This window comes from Corylus avellana, chromosome ca8, assembly GCF_901000735.1.
Source record: "Corylus avellana chromosome ca8, CavTom2PMs-1.0".
NCBI lineage: Eukaryota > Viridiplantae > Streptophyta > Magnoliopsida > Fagales > Betulaceae > Corylus > Corylus avellana.
This window is the reverse complement of record NC_081548.1, coordinates 25,512,405-25,536,655: the sequence shown is the minus strand read 5'-3', so window position 1 is coordinate 25,536,655 and position 24,251 is coordinate 25,512,405. Positions and strand designations below refer to the sequence as shown.

General features: G+C 40.4%; 5 protein-coding genes across 9 annotated transcripts; 3 read left to right on the top strand and 2 right to left on the bottom strand.

Annotated features, from left to right (window-relative positions):
• On the bottom strand, window positions 1-4,274 carry LOC132190607 (chlorophyll a-b binding protein 7, chloroplastic). The gene is made up of 6 exons (XM_059605642.1): window positions 4,063-4,274; window positions 3,818-3,984; window positions 2,657-2,803; window positions 1,717-1,849; window positions 887-979; window positions 1-449 (listed from the first exon to the last, which is right to left on the bottom strand). Exons 1-6 carry the CDS (start codon window positions 4,216-4,218, stop codon window positions 147-149), a joined length of 999 nt encoding a protein of 332 aa, XP_059461625.1. The 5' UTR covers window positions 4,219-4,274; the 3' UTR covers window positions 1-146.
• Window positions 4,275-4,681: 407 nt separating this feature from the next.
• On the top strand, window positions 4,682-12,897 carry LOC132189362 (DExH-box ATP-dependent RNA helicase DExH12). Of its 2 annotated transcripts, none has more exons than XM_059604076.1 (4): window positions 4,682-4,773; window positions 4,964-7,969; window positions 8,552-8,941; window positions 9,527-12,897. In XM_059604076.1, exons 2-4 carry the CDS (start codon window positions 5,015-5,017, stop codon window positions 12,713-12,715), a joined length of 6,534 nt encoding a protein of 2,177 aa, XP_059460059.1. In that variant the 5' UTR covers window positions 4,682-4,773; window positions 4,964-5,014; the 3' UTR covers window positions 12,716-12,897. The 2 variants fall into 2 exon arrangements, with proteins under 2 accessions (XP_059460059.1, XP_059460058.1); XM_059604075.1 differs by having other exon boundaries at window positions 4,683-4,773; window positions 4,967-7,969.
• A 285-nt stretch (window positions 12,898-13,182) lies between these two features.
• Window positions 13,183-13,896, bottom strand: LOC132189361 (calvin cycle protein CP12-3, chloroplastic). The gene has a single exon (XM_059604074.1). The coding sequence runs from the start codon at window positions 13,775-13,777 to the stop codon at window positions 13,397-13,399; it is 381 nt and encodes a 126-aa protein (XP_059460057.1). The 5' UTR covers window positions 13,778-13,896; the 3' UTR covers window positions 13,183-13,396.
• Window positions 13,897-14,968: 1,072 nt separating this feature from the next.
• LOC132189360 (mitotic spindle checkpoint protein BUBR1) lies at window positions 14,969-19,266 on the top strand. The gene is made up of 11 exons (XM_059604073.1): window positions 14,969-15,287; window positions 15,371-15,430; window positions 15,943-16,087; window positions 16,195-16,352; window positions 17,145-17,226; window positions 17,313-17,379; window positions 17,447-17,501; window positions 18,175-18,337; window positions 18,478-18,563; window positions 18,799-18,876; window positions 18,980-19,266. The coding sequence occupies exons 1-11, from the start codon at window positions 15,082-15,084 to the stop codon at window positions 19,041-19,043; spliced, it is 1,164 nt and encodes a 387-aa protein (XP_059460056.1). The 5' UTR covers window positions 14,969-15,081; the 3' UTR covers window positions 19,044-19,266.
• Window positions 19,267-19,696: 430 nt separating this feature from the next.
• On the top strand, window positions 19,697-23,501 carry LOC132189506 (splicing factor U2af small subunit A-like). 4 transcript variants are annotated; one of them, XR_009441045.1, is made up of 3 exons: window positions 19,697-20,859; window positions 22,295-22,373; window positions 23,087-23,501. XR_009441045.1 is itself a non-coding variant. In XM_059604248.1 (2 exons), exon 1 carries the CDS (start codon window positions 19,987-19,989, stop codon window positions 20,821-20,823), a length of 837 nt encoding a protein of 278 aa, XP_059460231.1. In that variant the 5' UTR covers window positions 19,697-19,986; the 3' UTR covers window positions 20,824-20,859; window positions 23,087-23,501. The 4 variants fall into 4 exon arrangements, 2 of the variants coding, with proteins under 2 accessions (XP_059460231.1, XP_059460230.1); XR_009441044.1 differs by having other exon boundaries at window positions 22,443-23,501; XM_059604248.1 differs by lacking the exon at window positions 22,295-22,373.
• Window positions 23,502-24,251: the final 750 nt, after the last annotated feature.

Here is a 24,251-nt window from a genome sequence, read left to right as displayed (position 1 = left end):
TGGAGGGAGGAAACGAAGGTTACTTTTACACTCCAGTCATAATTTTGTGAAGCAAGAAAAACTGAGTGTGTTATTTACATGACCTTGCAATTTGCATGGAACAAAGCTTTCGAATAGGAGTAGAGGACGCATTTAAAAAGATATTTTTACATGGATTTGAGAAGGGTAAGCAGGTTATTATGGAAAGGATCTGAGATGTGCTCAAGAAGGTTCTCTACAGGACCCTTGCCAGTCAAAGCTGCTTGCGTGTAAAAGCCTAACCATGCAACCATCGCCAACCGCCCATTTTTTATTTCTTTCACCTTCAGCTCCTCAAAAGCTACAGGGTCTTTGGAGAGGTTCAAGGGATCAAATAGTGCTCCTCCTGGATAATTGATATCACCTGGCAGGTAAATTCCAAGAGGCTCCAATGCCTCGATCCCACAAAATCTTGCATATTCGGGTCCAACCTATTTATGCAAAAAAAAAAAAACACAAGTTTTAGAACCTACTAATACTATAAGTTGCAGTATTCATTTACTTTCAACCTTCATACGACAGATTGAGAAAGAATATAGACATCAGCAGTAGGACAAGGAATATTTAAGAATACTTTTAGTTTCTGCTGCAATGACAACATGAAAAGAAATTATCCTTTTGTACAAGGCTCATGAACAACAGGGTGAGGCTATGGAGGAAGCTCCAGTTCAGAGAACGCATCAAGATCCAAGCTTGATTAGGTTAGTTGAATTTGAGCTTGATCAAGTTTTACCCAGTTAAAACTATGGAATTGCTAATAGCAAACTCCTTACATGGGCATAAAGTAGAATGCACGATTCTGGAGGATAAGATTGGCCATAGTCTTATGAGAGGACAAAGGGAAAAGAAAGCTGCATAGAGTTGTTACCATCAGGAGTACTTGGCAAATGGCAATGACGATCACTCCTTGGCTTCCAGCTAAGTGGAGTCCTGGGATGCCAAGATAGTCGAGAGTATCTCCCTGGTGAAATTGTAGAAGTGTAGAAAAAAAAATCAGCAACATTGCTTATTTAAGGTAACATTCCCACAAGTTCGATCAGCTTATATTCATCATATGGCTGAGCCCAGAACGGTTGATAACAGAACAAGATGAGGAAATATCCGAGTGAAATCCAAAATTTTGTTCCAACAAACAAGCGCGACATAAAAGCCCACAAAAATCATTGTCCAACCAGTTCACACCAGTCATATAACAAGATGGACATTTAGAAATTCCAACTATTGATAACCTAAACATTAGTATCAGAGGAGTAACTTGATTAGACATAACAGAAACTAGCACGCTGAAGACTTCTATATTATTATCCGAGCACTGATAACCAACCATATATCAATCAAGTAAATGGAATAATTGCTTTGCAAATCATGAACCTCTCCACCCTCCTCAACATTTCTTTTGAAAAGGGTTCCAACAGGCCTCGATAAATGGCTGAAAAGAATCCATAGTCTCAAGCAGACGAGCAATTGGGTCATCAAAGAGCCGTTTATAGCCATAGATTGACATATGAACTCGTAAGATTAGTCTTGATCTCTTTAAGCAAATTAAGTATGCCATGGTCGAAGGATATCTACTTCATAGTTGAATGCAGACTAGTGGACAATGTAGAACATAAATTCCTAGGAAGAAAATCAACCAGCGAGGAAACAACTAGAAAAATATCTCTACAGGATGGTATATGCAACGGGGCAGAAGATTACCTTAAGCTTTGAATAGCCAACTCGCCACCAGACAGGCTCAACAAAGTGAAAGGCTCCTAATATGTCTAATACTTCGGGAACCAGAGCACCTAGCGATGCAAGCATAGCCCAGCGAGCATGCAGTATCTCAAAGCTGGATATAGATTAAATTCATCATTTGGCAAATAAATCACAAAACCAGCACATTTACCTACTATGCAAGTCTTAATAGACATTCTCAACCCAACGGAAGCCAATAAAACTGGCATGTATTGAAGTATCTCTTTGCATATGAGAAGCATATGACTTTTTAATAGCTCTATTAAAAAGTCATGTGCTTCTCACATGCAAAGGAACACATAACAGTTTTTTTTTCTTCTATTGATCTGACTTATAGTCATATTAAACATAGCAAAACACTACGAAATAAATCACCCTTGCATCTTCATAGAGTTGGGTAAATAGCATGGGGAGTAATATCCAAAAGCGTTGGTAAAACATTTACAAAGTATTGACTCCAAGAGATAATAAAAAATCATTTCATTGCCAGGTTCTAAGGGGGCTACTCTTCTTTTTTGTCGATAGAGCCACTTTCCCTCATCCCTTTACCTTCTAAATCTCAAGCGGAGGGGAGCCAACATTATATTTAATGGTTGATTGGTTTAGTCAGATAGTTGGGTAGGTAATGTTCACATAACACAGTTCCAGAGCCCCTCTTCTGACTACGCAGACCCATCACCCCAATCTTATTCCAAAGTTCAAAAGGTTGACCTATTGAATCCATATTGAAATTGTAAGGAAGCAGCAGGAGAAACTTTGACATTTTGAATCCAAATGCCAACATTTGAGAGGAAATATAGTGCAATATGATCTATGGAAGTATCAATTTACTTTAGAAGATTATTTTTCTAAACACACATTATTGAGGCAGCAATGGCCAAAAGTAACAATTACAACATACTTAAAGTACTTCTGGAAAGCTGCAGGATCCTTGCTCAGACCTGCAACATCAAAGCCGTAATCTCCAGGTAGTTCACCATTTAAATATGCAGGATAGTCATATGGAAGTGGACCAAGCCAGCGTGGGCGCTCTTCTCCATACCATACACTATAACCTCACAGAATATAGTATAAAGTGAATAATATACCCATGATAATTTACAAGCAAAAATAATGTGGGCCATGTAGATAAGTATTTAAATATGTCATGCATTCAGGTATACCGGCATATCTGCCACCTTGGTATAATGGCAATATGATCCAAACACAGGTCATTCACATGATTGCGTCAATGCATGTGTAGAAGTGGCACATAAGTGTTAAGGTATTAATAGACAAATCCTATAGAGGGTTCTCTACAACCCAAAGAATACAACAAATACTACTTATCATGCCTTTGATAAGACATGGTTAATAAGATTGTTCTTTATAACTAAACTTCATGAGATTTCAGAGCATTCAATGGTACTTTAACGATGCATAAACTCTTGCTTTCACGAGTATCAATGCAAAGACTACAACTTTGCTAATCCACAAATATTAAAGTTCGCATGGAGGCCGCGTGGGAAACAAGTTCCCACTCTAATTTGCATCAACAACTAGCAATGCCATAGCTAGCTTCTTTAAATTGCATGTTGAATAAACAAATAAATAGGATCAATATTCATCCAAAGACTGCTTTGTCTTTTCATTGAGCATTTTTCACATAGCAGAAGCCAAAGAAAACTGAAGAGAGAAACTTAAAATCTTATTATCTCCAAAAATGCGAACTTCTGTACATCCATTCAATTCAAATAACATTGGTTACAACTCCTAAAAGGCAAGAAAATATTGCATAAGACGGAAAATGTAGAATAGGATAGAAACTAATAATGCTAGAATTAAGCCAGAATAGAAGAGAAAATCGAATTGGGATCGTTGCTAATCCGAGAAATCTTTCCATGTGCGTCTGATTGCAAGGGACCCGCTTGAGCAGTCTATCAAGCACCATCAAGCGGATCTCCCTGCCCCTGGTGGACCGCCGCTCGAGCGGTGTCATCTGGTTGTCCTGCATGAATTTAAAAAAAAATTCCACATAGCCCCATTTCCAATCGGATACTGAAAAACGCTTACCCGGAATTACCTCTCTTTTCTTGCCTTCTCTGCCAAGGCCTTGAACTTGGATGAATTTTCAACCGCGAACTTCTTGGTCTGCTCCATTCTCCTTTGAAGCGACTCTCCGAGTGGGCTATTAGCAATGGCTTTCACAGCAGTGAAAGGAATCGCGGAGAATATTAAAACTCCCGCAAGCTTCATCCAAAGAGCACAAAGTAAAGTGTGAGTATATTTTCAAGAAACCCAAGCGAAGATGAAATGGTTCGGACGGACCTCTTGCCATGAAGCCCTGCAGAGTGAACGAGACTTGGCAGTGAGGTGGGTTCGAGGTTTTGGGACCAAGTCCTTTACGACATTCGGGCACCCAAAGAAACATGAAGACGAAGAAGAAGATGATGGATTTATCGAATACGACAGAAGCAGAGCCATGGTGTTTAAGCTCTGCGATTTGCGTGGAGGTCCTTCTTCGTTAACATTTCATTGACAAAAAGGTTCTGAATGTGGAGCCCAATATCGCAGGCCTCCCTCTCTTTATATAAACAACCCAACTGTATTAACAGCTGCCCAGCTCACTTAACTGCCACTAAGCCCGGTCCATTACAAGAGGCACATGCGTTAGATCACCAGCTATAGATTAACTGTTGATCTTCTGCCACGTAGCCCTACAAATTGTTCCTTCTTGAACCCAGCAGCCGCCGCCTGCCGGCAGGATCTAAATTTTTCCTATGGGTTTGGATTGGGCTCCCGTGAAGGTATATAGGTTCAACCTCTTCGGGCCCAATTAGCGGGCTTGTGTATATAGTTCCTATGAAGCCCATAGCCCGTAGCCCACATGTCCCTTAAGGTCGGTTGCCGCTATGTAGGCCTAGCAGCAACCTCACGCTCACGCTTTTTATATTTATTTTGCGCATCTCAGTCCTTTTTCCCTAACATCTCACAGTCGAAGAGGAAGGCCTCCCGCGGATAACCCCAACAATAGCAAGGGTAAGTGTTTCCTCCTTTATCTTGTGATTGTATGAGATTAGGGTTCAGGGTTTATGTACCAAGTTATTGTTGTTCAAGAAAGCTAGGGTTTATTGTCTGCTCTTCTATTTAGATTCAGTCATTTCCTGTTTACTACAAAGTTTGAACCCTAGAGTTAGAGGCTGAGGTTGTTCTTAATTTGAATTTGAAGCAGGGGTTTTTCTGAGATTTGGAATTGAGAGAGGGAGTTATCTCGATTGAAATGGCGCATCTGGGCGGTGGTGCGGAAGCGCACGCCAGACACAAGCAGTACGAGTATAGAGCCAACTCGAGTCTGGTCCTGACCACTGACTCTCGCCCACGGGACACCCACGAGCCAACCGGCGAGCCTGAGTCCCTTTGGGGCAAGATCGACCCCAAGAGCTTCGGCGATAGGGCCTTCCGTGGGAAACCCCCTGAACTGGACGAGAAGCTTCAGAAAGCCAAGAGGAAGAAGAAGGAACGTGACCCGCTTGCCGAACCCCAACCTGGCCGCCAGAGCAAGCGGCGCCGCCTTCAAGAAGAGAGCGTCTTGACTTCATCCGAGGAAGGTGTATACCAGCCGAAGACGAAGGAGACGAGGGCTGCGTATGAGGCTATGCTGAGTGTCATTCAACAACAGTTGGGTGGCCAGCCCCTCAGTATCGTCAGTGGTGCCGCTGATGAGATCTTGGCCGTCCTTAAGAATGAGACAATTAAGAACCCCGACAAGAAGAAGGAGATTGAGAAGCTACTAAATCCGATCCCCAACCCTGTTTTTGATCAGTTGGTTTCGATTGGGAGGCTTATCACGGACTATCAAGATGGGGGTGATGCAGCTGGACCTGCTGCTGCCAATGGTGATGATGCTCTTGACGACGATGTGGGTGTGGCAGTCGAGTTTGAGGAGAATGAGGAGGACGATGAGGAGAGTGATCTTGATATGGTCCAGGAGGATGAAGAGGAGGATGATGATGTGGTGGAAGCCAATGGTGCTGGGGCTATGCAAATGGGGGGTGGGATTGACGACGATGATGATATGCGGGAAGCAAATGAGAGTATGAGCATTAATGCTCTGAGCATTGGTGCTTATTGGCTTCAGGGGAAGATCTCTGAAGCATTTGAAAAGCAGATTGATCCGCAACAGTGCCAGAAGCTTGCAGAAGAGGTCCTTAAGATACTTGCTGAAGGTGATGACAGGGAAGTCGAGTCGAAGCTGTTGGTGCTTCTCCAATTTGATAAGTTTAACCTTATTAAGTTTCTGTTGAGGAATCGACTGAAGATTGTGTGGTGTACCCGATTAGCAAGGGCCGAAGACGATGAACAGAAGAAGAAGATCGAGGAGGAGATGCTGGGTTTGGGTCCCGAATTGGAGGCAATTGTTGATCAGTTGCATGCCACTAGGGCTAGTGCAAAAGAAAGGCAGAAGAACTTGGAGAAGAGTATTCGAGAAGAGGCTCGCCGATTGAAGGATGAGAGCGGTGGAGATGGGGACAGAGGTAGGAGAGGGCTTGTTGATAGGGATGCAGACAGCGGTTGGGGCCAGCGCCAGTTGATTGATCTTGACAGTATTGCTTTTGAACAAGGTGGTCGTTTGGTGGCAGCAAAAAAGATTGAGCTTCCTGATGGGTCTTATAGGCATTCTAGCAAGGGATATGAAGAAATTCATGTGCCCGCATTGAAGCCAAAGCCACTTGATTCAAATGAGAAACTTATAAAAATATCTGACATGCCAGACTGGGCACAACCCGCTTTCAAAGGAATGAAGGAGTTGAACAGGGTACAGAGTAGAGTCTATGAGACTGCCCTTTTTAAAGCTGACAACATCCTCTTATGTGCTCCCACTGGTGCAGGGAAAACTAATGTTGCAGTGCTCACCATACTTCAGCAAATAGCATTGAACAGGAATTCAGATGGTTCATTCAACCACAGTAATTATAAGATTGTATATGTTGCACCTATGAAAGCTCTTGTCGCTGAAGTCGTCGGCAATTTGTCCAATCGATTGCAGTATTATGATGTCAAGGTCAGGGAGCTTAGTGGAGACCAGTCACTTACTCGCCAACAAATTGAAGAAACTCAAATTATTGTCACAACTCCTGAGAAGTGGGATATCATTACCAGGAAGTCAGGTGATCGTACTTATACACAGCTTGTGAAGCTTCTTATCATTGATGAGATTCATCTTCTTCATGATAACAGAGGACCTGTGCTTGAAAGTATTGTCGCCAGAACTGTTAGGCAGATTGAAACTACAAAAGAGCATATTCGGTTGGTTGGGTTGTCTGCTACACTCCCTAACTATGAAGACGTGGCTTTGTTCTTACGGGTTAATATGGGAAAAGGATTATTCCACTTTGACAATAGTTACAGACCTGTACCTCTCTCCCAACAGTATATTGGAATCACAGTAAAGAAGCCGCTGCAGAGGTTCCAGTTGATGAATGATGTCTGTTACGAAAAGGTTCTGGGTGTAGCAGGAAAACATCAAATCCTTATTTTTGTCCACTCGAGGAAAGAAACAGCCAAAACAGCTCGTGCCATAAGAGATACTGCTCTTGCTAATGATACTCTTGGTAGATTTTTAAAAGAGGATAGTGCAAGCCGTGAGATTCTCCATACTCATACAGATCTGGTCAAGAGCAATGAACTTAAAGACCTTCTGCCATATGGTTTTGCTATTCATCATGCTGGGTTGACAAGGGCTGATCGCCAGCTTGTTGAGGAGCTATTTGGTGATGGGCATGTGCAAGTTTTGGTTTCTACTGCAACTCTTGCTTGGGGTGTGAATTTGCCTGCTCACACTGTTATCATCAAAGGGACCCAAATTTACAATCCAGAAAAGGGTGCATGGACCGAACTAAGTCCTCTGGATGTTATGCAGATGCTGGGTCGTGCTGGAAGGCCCCAGTATGATTCATATGGGGAGGGCATAATCATTACTGGTCATAGTGAACTACAATATTATCTTTCTCTAATGAATCAGCAGCTTCCTATTGAAAGTCAGTTTGTGTCCAAATTGGCTGACCAATTGAATGCAGAAATTGTTCTTGGAACTGTTCAGAATGCTAGAGAAGCCTCCAATTGGATTGGGTACACTTACTTGTATGTCCGCATGTTGCGCAATCCTACACTTTATGGTTTAGCACCTGATGTTCTCACGAGAGATATAACATTGGAGGAGAGGAGGGCTGATTTGGTAAGAATCAAATTCTCTTGCTTTTATATTTCATTCTGTTTTGTACATTGCTTCTTTTTTTGTCATTCTCATTTTCTCTAGTTTCTGATGCTATCTCCTGATGCTTTTATTTCGTTTATGCTTAGTATAACAAGTGTTACTTAAAATTCTTTATACAAATGCATGCCTTTAATCTTATACTTGGGGCAAGGTCCAGTATATGTTCTCTAAGTTGATTTGTTCTGTTCTACATCTTACCAGTGGCCTGTGGGTATGTGGGGCATTCTTGTAGACCATATATCTTTGAGAAATGCTATACTTCTCAAATTTTTTCTCCAAAAGTTGGTTTTCAAATGATGTGTCACCATCTCATGAGTTGGTGACACATTTCCCAAAATAATAAAACTCATGGGATGGTGATATATCATTTGAGAACCAACTTTTAGAAAAAAAATTTGGGAAGTGTAGCACTTCTCGATATCTTTTAGATCCAACTGTTTTATTATGATGGCGTTCTGTCTCTCTTTTAGCCCTTATGGAAATTATTGATTGTTGTTAGTTTCCATGGTTTGTTGTCTCATGGTTTTTTGTGTGTGTGTACAGATCCATTCTGCTGCAACCATATTGGACAAAAATAATTTGGTTAAGTACGATAGAAAAAGTGGATATTTCCAGGTCACAGACTTGGGTCGCATTGCTAGTTACTATTATATAACTCATGGGACGATCTCAACGTATAATGAGCATTTGAAGCCCACTATGGGAGATATTGAGCTTTGTCGGTTGTTTTCACTCAGTGAAGAATTCAAGTATGTTACAGTGCGGCAGGATGAGAAGATGGAGCTAGCAAAGCTTTTGGATCGTGTTCCGATTCCCATCAAGGAAAGCTTGGAAGAGCCTAGTGCCAAGATTAATGTTTTGCTGCAAGCATATATTTCACAGTTGAAGCTTGAAGGCCTTTCATTAACATCTGACATGGTGTTCATAACTCAGGTTCGTTAATATCTTGTTTACTTGTTTTCTATTTTTTTCCCCTTTCGCTTATAGTTCAATTAGTATTGAGAACGTGATGAGGACACCAGATACATGCCAATGATTAAATGTGTGTTTGGACCCTGATATTGGAGGACGACTAGCCTTGAAAGCTGGAGATTTTACTTTTGGAACTTTTTGATTATGTTACATTTTATTGTGAAAGCTGGAGATGTTACGACTACCCTAGGCTATTTAAGCATAGTCTATATTGTGGTAATTAGCTTTTGATGAATTAAAAAAAAAGAAGAAGATGGATTGTTTGTCTTCTTCCTCCTGAATTTTCTCCTCTCATTATTCTGCTACTACTTCTTCTCTTACTTCTGTTCTCTGCTTCTTCTCCCTCTCAACTTTTCTTCTCAACTTCTTCTTGTCCCTTTATTCCTTTGTTCCTTCATTTTGTTGTCTGCTTTTGTTTGTTCTTTGGTCAAGTTCTTTGTCTGTGTCTTCAATAAACTTTTCATTACTTACCAAAAAAAAAAAAGTTCTTTGTCTGTGTTCGCTCACTTGTTTCCGCCGCTCACTTGTTTCCGCCTGTGTGTTCAGAGTGCAGGACGTCTTTTGCGAGCTCTTTTTGAGATAGTTTTGAAACGTGGATGGGCACAATTGGCTGAGAAGGCTTTGAACTTATGCAAAATGGTTAACAGGAGGATGTGGAGTGTCCAAACACCCCTTCGCCAATTCAATGGAATCTCAAATGATATTTTGATGAAGTTAGAGAAGAAGGATTTGGCCTGGGAAAGGTATTATGACCTTTCGTCTCAGGAAATAGGGGAGCTTATTCGCGGCCCAAAGGTGGGAAGGATGCTTCATAAATTCATCCACCAATTCCCCAAACTTAACCTTGCAGCACATGTTCAGCCAATTACTCGCACTGTTTTGAGGGTTGAGCTGACAATAACACCAGACTTTCAGTGGGAGGATAAAGTTCATGGATATGTGGAGCCATTTTGGGTGATTGTGGAGGATAATGATGGTGAATACATTCTTCATCATGAATATTTCATGCTGAAGAAGCAGTATATTGACGAGGATCACACTTTGAATTTCACAGTGCCAATTTATGAACCATTGCCACCACAGTACTTCATCCGTGTTGTGTCAGATAGATGGCTTGGGTCACAAACTGTTTTACCTGTTTCTTTCAGGCATCTCATCCTGCCAGAAAAATATCCTCCGCCGACGGAGCTATTGGACTTGCAACCACTGCCTGTGACTGCCTTAAGGAATCCATCATACGAAGCTCTTTATAAGGATTTTAAGCATTTTAATCCTGTTCAGACACAGGTATTCACCGTTTTGTATAACACAGATGACAATGTTTTAGTTGCTGCACCAACAGGGAGTGGGAAGACCATATGTGCAGAGTTTGCTATCTTAAGGAATCATCAAAAAGGGCCTCAGAGTGTCATGCGTGTTGTTTATATTGCACCCCTTGAAGCTCTGGCCAAGGAGCGATATCGTGACTGGGAGAAGAAGTTTGGAAAGGGTGGTCTTAAAATGCGGGTGGTTGAATTAACAGGGGAAACAGCTACCGATTTGAAACTCCTTGAGAAAGGTCAGATAATAATCAGTACCCCGGAGAAATGGGATGCTTTGTCCCGCCGCTGGAAACAAAGGAAACATGTTCAACAGGTTAGCCTTTTCATCGTTGATGAACTCCATTTGATTGGGGGTCGAGGTGGTCCCATCTTGGAGGTGATTGTTTCCAGGATGAGATACATTGCAAGTCAAGTAGAGGACAAGATTCGTATTGTGGCTCTGTCAACTTCACTTGCAAATGCAAAGGATCTTGGGGAATGGATAGGTGCTACCTCCCATGGCCTTTTCAATTTTCCTCCTGGTGTACGTCCTGTGCCATTGGAAATACACATTCAGGGAGTTGATATAGCTAATTTTGAAGCGAGGATGCAAGCTATGACGAAACCAACATACACCTCAATTGTTCAACATACCAAGAATGAGAAGCCTGCTCTTGTTTTCGTTCCGACAAGGAAGCATGTCCGACTCACTGCTGTGGATCTGATGACATACTCTGATGTGGACGGAGGAGCGAAGAAACCATTTTTATTGCAGACCCCTGAAGAAATCGAGCCTTTTATTGAAAAAATTAACGAGGAAATGTTGAAAGCCACTTTACGTCATGGAGTAGGCTACTTGCATGAGGGCTTAACTAATTTGGATCAAGAGGTTGTGTCACAGCTGTTTGAGGCTGGGTGGATTCAGGTTTGTGTTATGAGCAGTTCTATGTGTTGGGGTTTGTCATTATCAGCCCACTTGGTGGTTGTGATGGGAACACAATATTATGATGGTCGGGAAAATTCTCACACTGATTACCCTGTTACTGATCTGTTGCAAATGATGGGTCATGCAAGTCGACCTTTATTAGATAATTCTGGGAAATGTGTCATTCTTTGCCATGCTCCTCGTAAAGAATACTACAAGAAGTTCTTATATGAAGCATTCCCAGTTGAAAGCCATTTGCACCACTTTCTACACGATAATTTGAATGCAGAAGTTGTTGCTGGAATTATTGAGAACAAGCAAAATGCTGTGGATTATCTTACATGGACATTTATGTACAGGAGGCTCACACAAAATCCCAACTATTACAATCTTCAGGGAGTTAGTCACAGACACCTTTCTGATCACTTGTCAGAGCTTGTAGAGAATACATTGAGTGATTTGGAAGCAAGCAAGTGTGTTTCTGTCGAGGATGATATGGACCTCTCTCCTTCGAATCTTGGCTTGATAGCATCATATTATTACATCAGTTACACTACTATAGAGCGTTTCAGTTCTTCTTTGACTTCCAAAACGAAGATGAAGGGTCTTCTGGAGATCCTTGCTTCAGCTTCAGAGTATGCACAACTTCCAATACGACCTGGGGAGGAAGAGGCAGTGCGAAGGTTGATTAATCACCAGAGGTTTTCATTTGAGAATCCCAAATGCACGGACCCGCATGTGAAAGCAAATGCACTTCTTCAGGCCCACTTTGCGAGGCAAACTGTGGGTGGGAACCTATCATCAGACCAGCGAGAAGTGCTTCTTTCTGCGACTAGATTGCTTCAGGCAATGGTTGATGTTATTTCGAGCAATGGGTGGCTGAGCCTTGCTCTTCTTGCGATGGAAGTCTGCCAAATGGTGACACAGGGCATGTGGGAGCGCGATTCTATGCTTCTACAGCTTCCACACTTCACAAAGGAGTTGGCCAAAAGATGTCAAGAAAACCCTGGCAAGAATATAGAGACCGTATTCGATTTGGTGGAGATGGAAGATGATGAGAGGCGTGAGCTACTGCAGATGTCGGATGAACAGTTGCTGGATATAGCGAGGTTTTGCAACCGTTTTCCCAACATCGATATGACTTATGAAGTGGTGGATAATGACAGGGTGAGGGCTGGGAGGGATATGATGCTGCAAGTCACTCTTGAGCGGGATCTCGAGGGAAGGACAGAGGTGGGACACGTTGATGCTCCCAGGTACCCAAAGGCCAAAGAAGAAGGGTGGTGGCTTGTTGTTGGTGATACCAAAACTAACCAGTTGCTTGCCATCAAGAGGGTTTCCCTGCAAAGGAAATCAAAGGTTAAGCTGGAATTTACCCCTGCAGAAGTTGGAAAGAAGACGTATACGCTCTATTTCATGTGCGATTCGTATCTGGGTTGTGACCAGGAGTACACATTCACTATCGATGTCAAAGCAGCAGGCCCCGGTGAAGACAGTGGGGAAGATTAAAGAGATCCTCTTTTTTTTATTTGCTTTTGTTCCTCTGTGATCTTTGTTCGCTGCTATATTTAACAGTATGTGATAATAGCATGAGCTAGAAGTACGTCTCTCTTTAACATTGTTGATAGTGTATGCTCTAAAGGAACCTTGCATATTTTGATGAAATTCGTTGCGATCTATTAGTCTCTTTCTCTGTTAGATTGCACTCAATTCCTATGTTTGGATTAGCAAATTGATTTGATCTGATGCGTTAATGTTGAAGATGAATTCTAGGCTCCTCCAGTATTTTTGGTCATAGAACCTTTTATCCAGAAAAAAGTTTTTCCCAGTTTAAATATTTACTATTGAATTCTTTAGTTTATGGTACTTTAAATGCGTTATATATATATATATATATTTTGACCGAAAATATATATTAGTGGATCATCATTTTAGTTAATATGTGCGTATTTTAATCAGAACCCAAGACCACCGGCAAAAGAAAAAGACGAATTCTTTATTATACATAAAGAGTTACATACATTTCAACAAATTATTCAGCGATCTCATACTCACATGGTTCTAGACTCATCCCCAGCAGCCTAATAGTGAGAATATACACAAAACGACAGCGTAAATAATCATAAAAGCAGCTTAACAAGATCATCATCTGCCATGGATCGACGACGGTGGATGGTACAAGTTTACGAGTCAGTCTTCATATATTCGGCACTCGTCGGTCTCAGGATTCTCCTCGCAAAAGGACTCGAGAGGATCTTGTTTCTGCATCTTGAGCCTGAGATCGGCTTTGGCCTGGCTCACCTCTTCCACCTCGTCCCAAGCCACCCTGCACTCGTCGGAGGTCGCGTCCCCCTCGCACACCTCCTTCGCTTCCGTCACCTTCTTCTCGATCATCTCCGTCAGTTGCTTCTCTCTCCTCTGCGTTCCTTTGAACTTCGCCACTGCCATCGCTTTCACCGACAGTCCTCCCTTCTTCTTCTCATGCGTCCGCACTACTGCCATGGGAAACAAAGCGACGGATCTGAAACCCAACGGTGGGGATATGACGCCCGGGGTTGGTATTGAGGCCATCTTCACCGTCCGAATGAACTCAAAAGTGAAAGCAAAGTAAAGTGGCCCTGATCTTTCTTGTTTTGTTCGTCTTTTTCTTGGTTGCAAATGGGAAAATGAAATCCTGTGACTTGGATTTCGGATATAAAGGGCTTATCGACGTTATCGTCCCTCTAACTAGGGTTACTGTTTTCTTCGGTTAGCTTAACTCATGAGTCAGGTTCATTCTGTTGCAGGATGTGGCTCTGGACTAATTTACGTAAATACCCCTCACTTCAGTGTGGTCACATCAATTGGTCCGCCCTTATTTATGGCTCTTCACCAATTCAATAATTGTTGTATCCACTTGTGGAGATACTTCTCAAGCACCCATCTTTACATTTTGTGATGTGAACTTCCTTCCCAGCATTATCCACAAGTCCAAATTCAACAACCTTGTTTGGATAAACTACATAGTCTTCTGTGTTTGCTTGGCTTTTTTCCTGATGAGTCGAGACAGAGTACTTGTTTGCCGTCATCACCATTCATTGTAACCCGTGGGCCAAAGCCCATGGTGTGGACTTCGTGCACATTTTTCTTTTGTTTTTCCTTTATAGAAAGCCTAATTGGTTTTGAGTAATGTAAAATTTTAGAATTATAAAAGTATCTACTTCAAGGAGAATAAGGTGAGAAGGAGAATAGGATCTTGTACATTTAAATACCAATAATTAAAGTATCTATGGCCCCTACCAACCCCTCTTAGGTTTGTTTTTGCGGCTTTGCCGATGCTTTATATTTTACGTACGAGTCTTATGTATTTGCTTGTCACGACAGTCAATATATATTTTACAAAATTATTATAATTAGTGGTCAGTATTACTTCTAACCACCGTGTCAAAGTGGTTGTCATCACATCAGTGAAAGTGGTCGCAACTACATGAAAGTGGTTGAGGTGGCTATCTAGCGTAAAATGATATGTTTGTTCAATTATTATTATTTTTTTTTTTTAAGCCTTTTGCGCTAATAAATAAATAAATAATAATATACTGTCTTTCTCTTGGAATAAATAATTCTTTCTTTTGAAAATTTTCTTTTTAGAAAGTTGGGCTTTTCTTCTTGAGTGGACCGCTGAACTTGTACAGGTTTGGGGCCCAACCCAAATTCCCCATCCCCAATGGAGCGCAAAGTTCAATTTTCAAACGTGCATTTCTGTATAAAGACAGACAGTCCAACTCCAACGGTTAAGTGGTAGCATGAACCCTAACCTGTTTTCAAAATTTTGAATCTTGTGTGTCCGTACAGAGCAAGAAGAAGAAGAAGAAGAAGAAGAAGCAAAGTAGCAGTCGATGGAGGAGGAGACCCACACCGAGGTTCAGAGTTTGGATCCAGAGACGGATTTTCTGCTCTCCAATAGAAAGACTGGGACCGAGTGGGAGCTTTTCAAGGAGAACGTCAGGCCCTTGAAGCGGGGCAGAAAGGTTGAGATCCTGAACGATTCTCTCAAATCCCACAACGACAATCGGCTCAAGAAATCCCTTCTTGAGCACCGGAGGTCCATTTTCCTTCTTTGCTTGAATTCTTTAACCAAACTTTAGTATTTATGATTTCTTATTAACTTCTTTAACTGGGGTTTAGGAGGTTGATTGAGGCGATCGATGAGTATAAAGGAGATGATCCTCTCCAGCCATGGCTCGAGTGAGCACTCTCACCTTTAGTTGATTTTATTGTTTCATTTCTTTAGATTTTTTTTTTTTTTTTAATTATTATTATTAATTCAGATCTTTGTCTCCTTGTTCCTGCGGACGGAAATTTTAATATGCCTTATACTTTGTGGTATAGTACTAGCTCAACAGATTAAATTGTGTGTTAAGGAAAACCCAATGTAATAAGGAGAGTATAATTTAATTTTTTCCCCTCAATCTTTCTTCGTTTTTGCAATTTCACAAACTTAGATGGTGAAATTAGAATGAGCATTTATTAAACATGTTTTACCATATTTCTTCCCGCATGATGGCTTCCTTCTCCTGAACTTGTAAATTTTTTACTGCTAGAAATGGTATATACTCGTCTGTTTTGCATAAGTTGAACAACGGCCTTTTCAAATGCTGTCACACATGTTCCATGCTGATTCATCTTCTGAGAGGAACTTGTTATGGAGATTAATGGCAATATTTGCTTCTTCTTCTTCTTTTTTCTTCATTTGGAAGGTGTATTAAGTGGGTTCAGGAAGCATTCCCTCCTGGTGGAGACCACTCAGGGCTGGTTGTGATATATGAACAATGTGTCCGCACTTTTTGGCACTCAGACATCTATAAAGATGATCTACGCTACTTGAAAGTGTGGCTCGAATATGTACGTTCTTTTAATCTTATTTACTTGTTCTCTTTTAGTATAAATACACGTGTCCCACTGGTGTTACCTATTCTTCATTGATTTTTGAAAATAAAATGCTATTGCAGGCTGAAAATTGTGTTGATGCGGAAACCATATACAGTTTTCTAGATGCAAATGAAATTGGGAAGTCACATGCTGTATACTATATATCATACGCTTTGCACATTGAATCCAAGAATAAGGTGAAACGTGCTGACGAAATTTATAATCTTGGGATATCTAGGTAAGACTTTTTTTTTTAATATCGCTCTGTTTTGTTGCATTTTGTTAAATCACTAGTTATACTAAAAGCTTAAGTTTCTAGGAAATGGTAAATTTAATGATTTAATTAATTTTCTTACACATTTGATCAACTCATGAGACTTGAAAATGGTCATTTGGTCAGCTGACATATTTGGTTACTATAATATGAAAATTTGTAATCTATTGATACTTTTTAAAAGAAGAAAGTACATGAAGAAGAAGAAAAACGTGGGTGCTGCTAGTCTGCTAGTATGAGGGTAAAAGAGAATCTGTACATTATTGTGAGTGTGGTTCTTAATAGTATTTAAATGCTCTAATTTTTCAGGAAAAAATATGCTCTCTCTCATATTTGTTTTAGTACATTGTTCTTTGGGTTTGTGTTTTAAATGCGTCACAGTAGTATTTCTATGCTTGGAATTTTGCTGTTCTGGTCCAGTAGAAGAATAAAAACTACTAGACTCTTTGGATTGCATTAAAGTAGCATGTTGAATTAAGAAGGAAAAAAAAAAAAAAAAACTGACAACCTTGCAACTTAGTCAAGAAATTTGCATTTTGAAGTACACGCAGAAAACCCTACTACAGAAACGGATCCAACAGTTCGCACATATTGGGCAACCTTATGCATTTATAAGTTATTAACATATGTTCTGACCCAGGTTTTATGCTGTTTCTTTTTTCTAAATTTCTGTGTTTGATCTTTATTCAGCTTTTATTTTATTTTATTTTCATGCATTGCAGAAATACATCTCTCATTAATTTTTCAATTAAATAGGAATGCTCAACCAGTCGAAAAACTGAAGGATGCCTACAGGAAATTTTTTGCCCGCTCAATGAGGAAACCAAACGCAACAGATGTATGCATGTGACTTTTTGTTAATGACTTAATATTTGATATAACTTTTATACAAACCATTTACTATTCTATTTATTCAAATATTAGGAAGATTCAATGGAGAAGTGTTTACCAACACGGAGTTTTGGAACTGTCCTCTCTAGGGGAGACAATCGTAAGTTCCATTTCTCTTATCTGCCTTCTTGAGTTTCTGCTTTCTAAAACTCTTTCTAATTGTGCAGGAATGCATACTACTGAGAACTCTGATCTTGTCAAGAAAAATTTGAAGCCAAATAGGTGAGCATGTGGTGCTATTTATTTTAATATCCTCTAAATAGGAATTTTAGATATTTATTGAGATCTTGGATGAAAGTTGCTTTAGAAACTCTAAACCATTGTAGAAATGGGCCTTTCATAAAAAGTTTGTGATGAATGGAAGTTGATATGCTTAACTTCTGGTCATTGAAATACAATTTTGTATTACAGGTTCAAACACAAAGTTGGTGTTTCTTGTGTGTGTGTGTTTTTCTTTTCTTTTTTCTCTCTTTAAAAATGCACAAAACCAACCGCTTTTATTTAGGTTGAAACCTATTCCTCCCACATTGAAATGGGGGAGATTCAATCACAGGATGTTAAAACATAAGTTTTATTTTATTTTATTTTATTTTATTTTTTTGATGTGTAAAGGAGTTTGAGTATTTCTATTTAGTAAACTGCTATGGGCCTATGGCAATCGTTTTGCAGTCTGCTAAATAACGTTATTCAAATGAGTTTTCTTTAATATGTTTGATATTATCAGGATTATTTGGCCCATTTATTTTTTTCCCCTTCCCTTCAAGTTAGGTTAGATAATGTTGTTCATTGTCAGTAATTGGGTGTTCAGGCGTACTAATATGATGGATGACACTTCATGAGATCTGATCTATATATTTTCTTATTCTAATTCTTTTGTTGTGATCCCTTTTTATAGGTCTCGTCCACTTGCTATTTTAAATGATAATGTTGTTGATGTCCCATTGCATCATGAGCCAGATACATCAAAGACACACTTGAACCCTTGGCGCGCTCTTGGAAGTCGAGCAGAGAGAATTAAAGAAAATAATCCAATCCCTACCAAGTGGACGTCATACAAGGTTTACCATTCATCCCCTTGCCACCCTTTCTTTCCAAATCATACAGCGTCTAACTATTGATACCACCTTGGATTTTGTTTCCTTGCATCGTTCTTCATCAACATCTAAATTCTAAAAGGATTTAAGTCTGCTTCTTTCAGGTTCCCCAAAGAAGACTTGGTTCTACAACTGGAGGTGCAACTCCAAGTTCCTGTATTGAGGTGTTTGTTGATGAAGACTGTGAAGAGTGAGTATTAGAACTTGTTTTAACAAGTGAGATTGTTATTATATTTTTTAAAAAATTATTTCATTGCACTGTCCAATATACTTAGTTGAACAGACTAAATGTTGTTATCACATAATTTCGTTCTGGCTTCTTTATTGACATATTAATCAAATTGTGAATACATACTAGATCTTATTCTCATTCTTGATAATTCAGTCCGATTGTTTAGTAATTTGTTATTAAGTGCTTTTTTCAGAATGAATGAGACGAAAGTTGAGGGTGGTAAGTCTTCAGCTTTGCAAGCTAGGCATGGGGATGGCCGAGACCTTAAAAAGTAAGCAATACTTTAGAAAATTTGCTTTCCATTCCAGTATATGCAGGCTGTTCTGTTTTTGAAGTGATACTTATGAGCCTTTTACTGTTCTTAATTTTTGCAGGGAAACAGAGCTACTGAGGGAGAATCCTTTACGTAATTTCCCTCTAAACAGCCTTCCTAGATGATTAAATATCTCCAATGTGTTGCATGGTTTCATGCGTGGGTCAGCTTTTATCTCTAAAGCCTGATCCATATCTATCCATTTGTTTCTTCAAGTTTTGTATTGACGATTTTTTTTGTTTCTTTTTTCTGAAACATTGATGGATTGTTGAGCAGGCAAACCATCGTTCTGCCTTTTGCTCTATGTTTAAGTTGTGTGTGATATATCAATACGATGGCAATCTTTCTTTGTTGCTCTCCTAAAACCCAAATTCCCAATTGCTCCAATTTTTTATCCGATGTGGTAATACAACACCAAGGAACAAGGCTATGCGGCACTCCCAACTAACTATTCGATTAATCTTTGTTAAATAAATAAAAAATCAATAATTAATTTAGAGTAATATAGAATAAATTAATAATACATTTTTAAAACAACCTAAATAAATTCGGCCTTGGGGGCTTTTTTTTCTAAACGAGCTTGAACGAGACTCGCATTGGGCTTTTCAAAATCAAAAGAACGAGCCTTTATGAGCCAAGCCCGAGAGCAGCTCAGCCCATATACAAATTCATATTCAGTACGTAGTCCAGCCAAAAAAAAAAAAATGAATATAGCTATTAGCTATAGGTGAAAGGCTTCAAAAGTAAACCCATTTAACGCCCACGATGCGACGTACGATGCTAATAGCCTAATAGATGAAGGTTCCACCTTGGCGGGTCTACTAGCTCCATGAATCTTAACCGGCGATAGGCGAGTTAGGCTCACTTTGCTCCCGTAGCTAGAAGCTTCCAAACCAGAACCCAATTCCTATATTAGGGCCCTTTTTTTTTTTTCTTGTGTTTTTTTTTCTCTCCCCGCCAAGAATTAGGGCTTTTCACACATCTCCATTTCCACCTTCAATTTGCTATCCACTGGGTCTCCTAAAAAACCCTAATAACGATCCATCCCCTTAATCGAAGAAAGCTTCCATGGCGGAGCACTTGGCATCGATCTTCGGCACCGAGAAGGACCGCGTCAACTGCCCGTTCTACTTCAAAATTGGCGCATGTCGCCACGGAGATCGGTGCTCTCGCCTCCACAACCGGCCCACGATCTCGCCGACGCTCCTCCTCTCCAACATGTACCAGCGGCCGGACATGATCACCCCCGGCGTGGACGCGCAGGGCCAGCCCATCGACCCGCGCAAGATCCAAGAGCACTTCGAGGACTTCTACGAGGACATCTTCGAGGAGCTTAACAAGTTCGGCGAGATCGAGAGCCTCAACGTCTGCGACAATCTCGCCGACCACATGATCGGTAACGTCTACGTTCAGTTCAAAGAGGAGGACCAGGCCGCCGCCGCCCTGCAGGCTTTGCAGGGCCGGTTCTACTCCGGCCGGCCGATTATCGCCGATTTCTCGCCGGTCACAGATTTTCGCGAGGCCACGTGCCGGCAGTTCGAGGAGAACAACTGCAACCGAGGTGGGTACTGCAATTTCATGCACGTGAAGCTGATTGGGAGGGAGCTGAGGAGGAAGCTCTTTGGGAGGTACCGTGGGTATAGGGTCAGCCGGAGCCGGAGCCGGAGTTTGAGCCCGAGGCATAGGCGAGATCATAGGGATTATTTGGACCGTGATTATCGTGGGAATGGGAAGCGATCGAGTAGGGACAGGTATGAGAGAGACGGTAGTAGTGGGAGGAGAAGGCACGGGAGTCCTAGGCGTAGCGGGAGCAGGAGCCGGACCCCCGTGCCAGGGAGGGAAGGGAGCGAGGAGCGGCGAGCGAGAATTGAGCTGTGGAACCGAGAGAAGGAGGAGAGGCAGTGAGATGTCTGGAGGCGGTTTCCCTTTCCATTTGTTACGGTACAGTACTTGAAATTTGGTTCATTCGGTAGGCTCGGTTGGGTTTTCGTTGTTGCTACTTTGAGAGAGATTGAAATTGGTCTTCGTTAGAATTATTGCTCCTGATTGTAGTGTGTCGATTAAGAACATAGTTTAGCTGTGGTATGCTCAAACTTCTTTGCTAGTCTTATGAGCCTTTTGTAGTTTATCTTTGCTGATACTGGGTTATTGTTAATCATCCTTCTAATTTCTACTTGTGTTGAGCTTCACTTGTTCGATTAACGCACTGGCTGTAACGGGTTTTAGGTTTAGTTCAGAATCTATTGGTGGTGCATAAGGCAATCATACTGGAGGCTTTTGGCTTGTAACAAGTGAGACTTAATCTCACTCAAACCACTCCTTTATATGATTTCTGCATTTATTTAAGTCCATTGGCTCAGTTTGAGTGTTGCCAATGCAAACCACTGATTTTAAATCTCTGTTACTGTGATCAGTGGATTTGGAAACGGTCTGCTTTTTTGGAGCCTTAGCCATTTGCTTCCCAAATAGTAAACAGGCGCTATGTTTGTCTTGTGGTCATTTCTGGTTTTCAATAGGCCTCGTTCTAACTTTGATATGATAATTAGGCTACTTTCTAATTATTTCTTCTTGATCTCTTTAATTGGACGATTATCTCTCACCATATATTAGGGATATTCAATTGTTGAACAATAATTTTTTCCCACGTCATCTATCACTGAGTGGATATTACTTGTTTTCAAAAAAATTAATATTGCATGATAGTCACGAGTATTAATTGAGATGTTTGGTCAAGTTGTTGGTGTTCATCTGGTCTTGACTTGATTTTAGAATTGCAACTTAAATTATTTGAACTACTTTGGAAGTTGTCAATTGAGGTGTGCTTTTAAGGTGATGGTTGAATCTTGCTGAGATTATGTTGAATTTGTGTCTAATAGAAACTATAATATCCACGGGGATTGCTCCAAACAAATTGATGCTTACCTACCAGCCCCAAATCTCACCTAGTTCAGAGAAAATTGGTAGGTTCCATGAATATATGGTGCTCAATTCATGATAAAACATTTTAGGCATTGTATTTGGAAGATGGTGTGAGATTATAACGTAGGTTTACAACTTTACATGGATGGTTATACAGGCTTTGGTCAATTATAACGTATTATAGGACCTCAGCAAACTTGTTGTGTGGTAGGTTAGGAAGTTCATGTTTCAGATTTTGACTGGGCCTGCTGTTATAAGCCCACATCCATTGTAGGTCACTAGTTGCGATTGGTACTACCATCATAGATGTCACTGCAATTTGTTGGCATTTCCTGAAGGGTCCGGAGATTAGTTGATTGAGATCATTTTCTTATATTTCTGCTCCTGGTCTTATTTTCAAGTGAGAAGCTTAATCCTTTTTTTCTTTCTCTAATGATTTTTCCATTTATGCTTTTAGGGCCAGATCTGGTAGCCTGAAAACTGGGCTTGCCGAGCTCAAAGTTGTTCAGAAAACGGCTTCCTGGTTTTATTTTCTAGTCAGAAACTTTTCCCTCTCTCTCTCTCTCTCTCTCTCTCTCTAATGATTTTTCCATTTATGCTTTTAGGGCCAGATCTGGTAGCCCTGAATATTGGGCTTGCCGAGCTCAAAGTTCCTCAGAAAATGGCTTCCTGGTTTTATTTTCTAGTCAGAAACTTATACCTATTTTGCTTTCTTGCTAATGATTTTTCCATTTATGCTTTTAGGGTCAGATCCTGAAAATTGGGCTCGCCGAGCTCAAAGTTGGTCAGAAAACGGGTTCCTGGTTTCATTTTTTAGTCAAAAGCTTAATTGTTTTTTTTTTTTTTTTTTTTTTTTATCTATTGATATTTCCATTTATGCTTTTAGGGCCAGGTCTGGTACCCTTAAAAACTCTAAAGTTTGTCAGAAAACAGGGAAAGTTGTCTGGTTAATGTATCAAGCATGTATCTTAGTTTTGTTTTTCTTCTAACCAAAAGAAACATGTTTATCAGGGAACAACATTATGCTTTTCTGCCTCTAGGAAGAGCCAAAAAAAAAGGTTATGTGTTTCCCTTCTTGATAACTTAGGGACATACTTATGTGTCCAAAACAAATTGAGTTGGTGCCTCTCTGTGTGTTTTAGTGGCTTTATAGGAAATTTGTTTGACCCGTTCTGTTAGAAACATAAACACCCTTTTACCCCGTTATTCTTTTGAATCCAAAATTGACCTCCTTCCTCCTTTGCACTAGTGCTGCAGATATAGGGTTTTATCCATGATCATCTGGTCAAGACCGTTGTTTTGGAGGGACAAGGTATTACTTCTTGAAGCGTTCATTCAAAAAATGTCTGAGGATTAAGGCGCCATAACTTCAGCAGCTCCAACCTTGACATGTCTTCAAGCTTTCATGAGGTTTGGCAGAGTGCGATTACTAGTGACAGGTCCTTGACTAATTTTTACAAGAAATGGTGAAGTTTCACCCGTGCAGAATTATGTCGTTTGAGGAAGAAATGGGAGTTAGTGACCGCTTTCTTATTATATATATATGTACACACGCTCGCGATAGAAATTCCAGGCTAGATTATCTGCGCGTGTTACCATTGCAGTTCTCGTGTTATATATATATATATATACACGTTTGAATGAGAATTGCGCCTATTAATGGACTGAATTGCACCTATAACTCTATAAGTGGACCTGGCTGCGCCATTTCTTTCAATGTTTTCGCTAAACCCCGTCCTTGTGTCAATACTCGCTGTGCATCTTTTGTGAGTTTATATAACTCGAGTATCGGCTGCCTGTGGGTGTGTTGCCTGAAGGCCGAAAGGAAATGTGGAAAAGAGCTCGTCGATATTGTAACACGCAAGGGTATCTCCATAAGTCGAGACTGAAAAAGGAAAGGATGCTTGTGTGGACATGTACGTAGATAAAAGGAAGAGGATATTTTCATTCATGTCGAATTAACTAAACGTCGTTCTAATCTGAGCTTTTAGAAGGGAGGTCAACTTTGCTGCCAATGCTTAGTTAAAAGCAGCTGTTAAACAAGTCATAGATTAGGTTTAGGTTTAGATGAAAGAAATTTTTAACTGTATTTGTGATATTGTCCTGTGAGAGCAACTTGCTCTATTTCAATGAAATCAGTATAATTTTCCAGCGGAACAGAAGGTGTCATCGAGATTGCATGGTATATCTAAATGTTGGGTTCAGCCATTAAGGTTTGGTTGGCTACCCACTGGATTTGGATAGTCTTTTTCATATTTTATATATTATCTAATAATTAATTTCGAACCGAATCATCTAAAAAAACGCCTCTTTCATCGTTGGAATCCAATTATTCTCAGGGGAAAAAAAAAAGCATTAAACTTTTTAGATTTTTTAAATTAATGGCTTTAAAATTGTGTAACAATTAACAAACA

What these genes read in the sequence shown, in the direction of transcription:
- LOC132190607 (XM_059605642.1), bottom strand. Translation starts at nt 4,218, where the DNA reads ATGGCTCTGCTTCTGTCGTATTCGATAAATCCATCATCTTCTTCTTCG. An exon ending in GCAGGGCTTCATGGCAAGAG is followed by an intron (nt 3,985 to 4,062) that starts GTCCGTCCGAAC and finishes CTTTGGATGAAG; the next exon opens with CTTGCGGGAGTTTTAATATT. An exon ending in TTTGCCAAGTACTCCTGATG is followed by an intron (nt 450 to 886) that starts GTAACAACTCTA and finishes TTGCATAAATAG; the next exon opens with GTTGGACCCGAATATGCAAG.
- LOC132189362 (XM_059604076.1), top strand. Translation starts at nt 5,015, where the DNA reads ATGGCGCATCTGGGCGGTGGTGCGGAAGCGCACGCCAGACACAAGCAG. An exon ending in AGGAGAGGAGGGCTGATTTG is followed by an intron (nt 7,970 to 8,551) that starts GTAAGAATCAAA and finishes GTGTGTGTACAG; the next exon opens with ATCCATTCTGCTGCAACCAT. An exon ending in ACATGGTGTTCATAACTCAG is followed by an intron (nt 8,942 to 9,526) that starts GTTCGTTAATAT and finishes CTGTGTGTTCAG; the next exon opens with AGTGCAGGACGTCTTTTGCG.
- LOC132189361 (XM_059604074.1), bottom strand. Translation starts at nt 13,777, where the DNA reads ATGGCCTCAATACCAACCCCGGGCGTCATATCCCCACCGTTGGGTTTC.
- LOC132189360 (XM_059604073.1), top strand. Translation starts at nt 15,082, where the DNA reads ATGGAGGAGGAGACCCACACCGAGGTTCAGAGTTTGGATCCAGAGACG. An exon ending in TCCCTTCTTGAGCACCGGAG is followed by an intron (nt 15,288 to 15,370) that starts GTCCATTTTCCT and finishes ACTGGGGTTTAG; the next exon opens with GAGGTTGATTGAGGCGATCG. An exon ending in GATGGCCGAGACCTTAAAAA is followed by an intron (nt 18,877 to 18,979) that starts GTAAGCAATACT and finishes TAATTTTTGCAG; the next exon opens with GGAAACAGAGCTACTGAGGG.
- LOC132189506 (XM_059604248.1), top strand. Translation starts at nt 19,987, where the DNA reads ATGGCGGAGCACTTGGCATCGATCTTCGGCACCGAGAAGGACCGCGTC.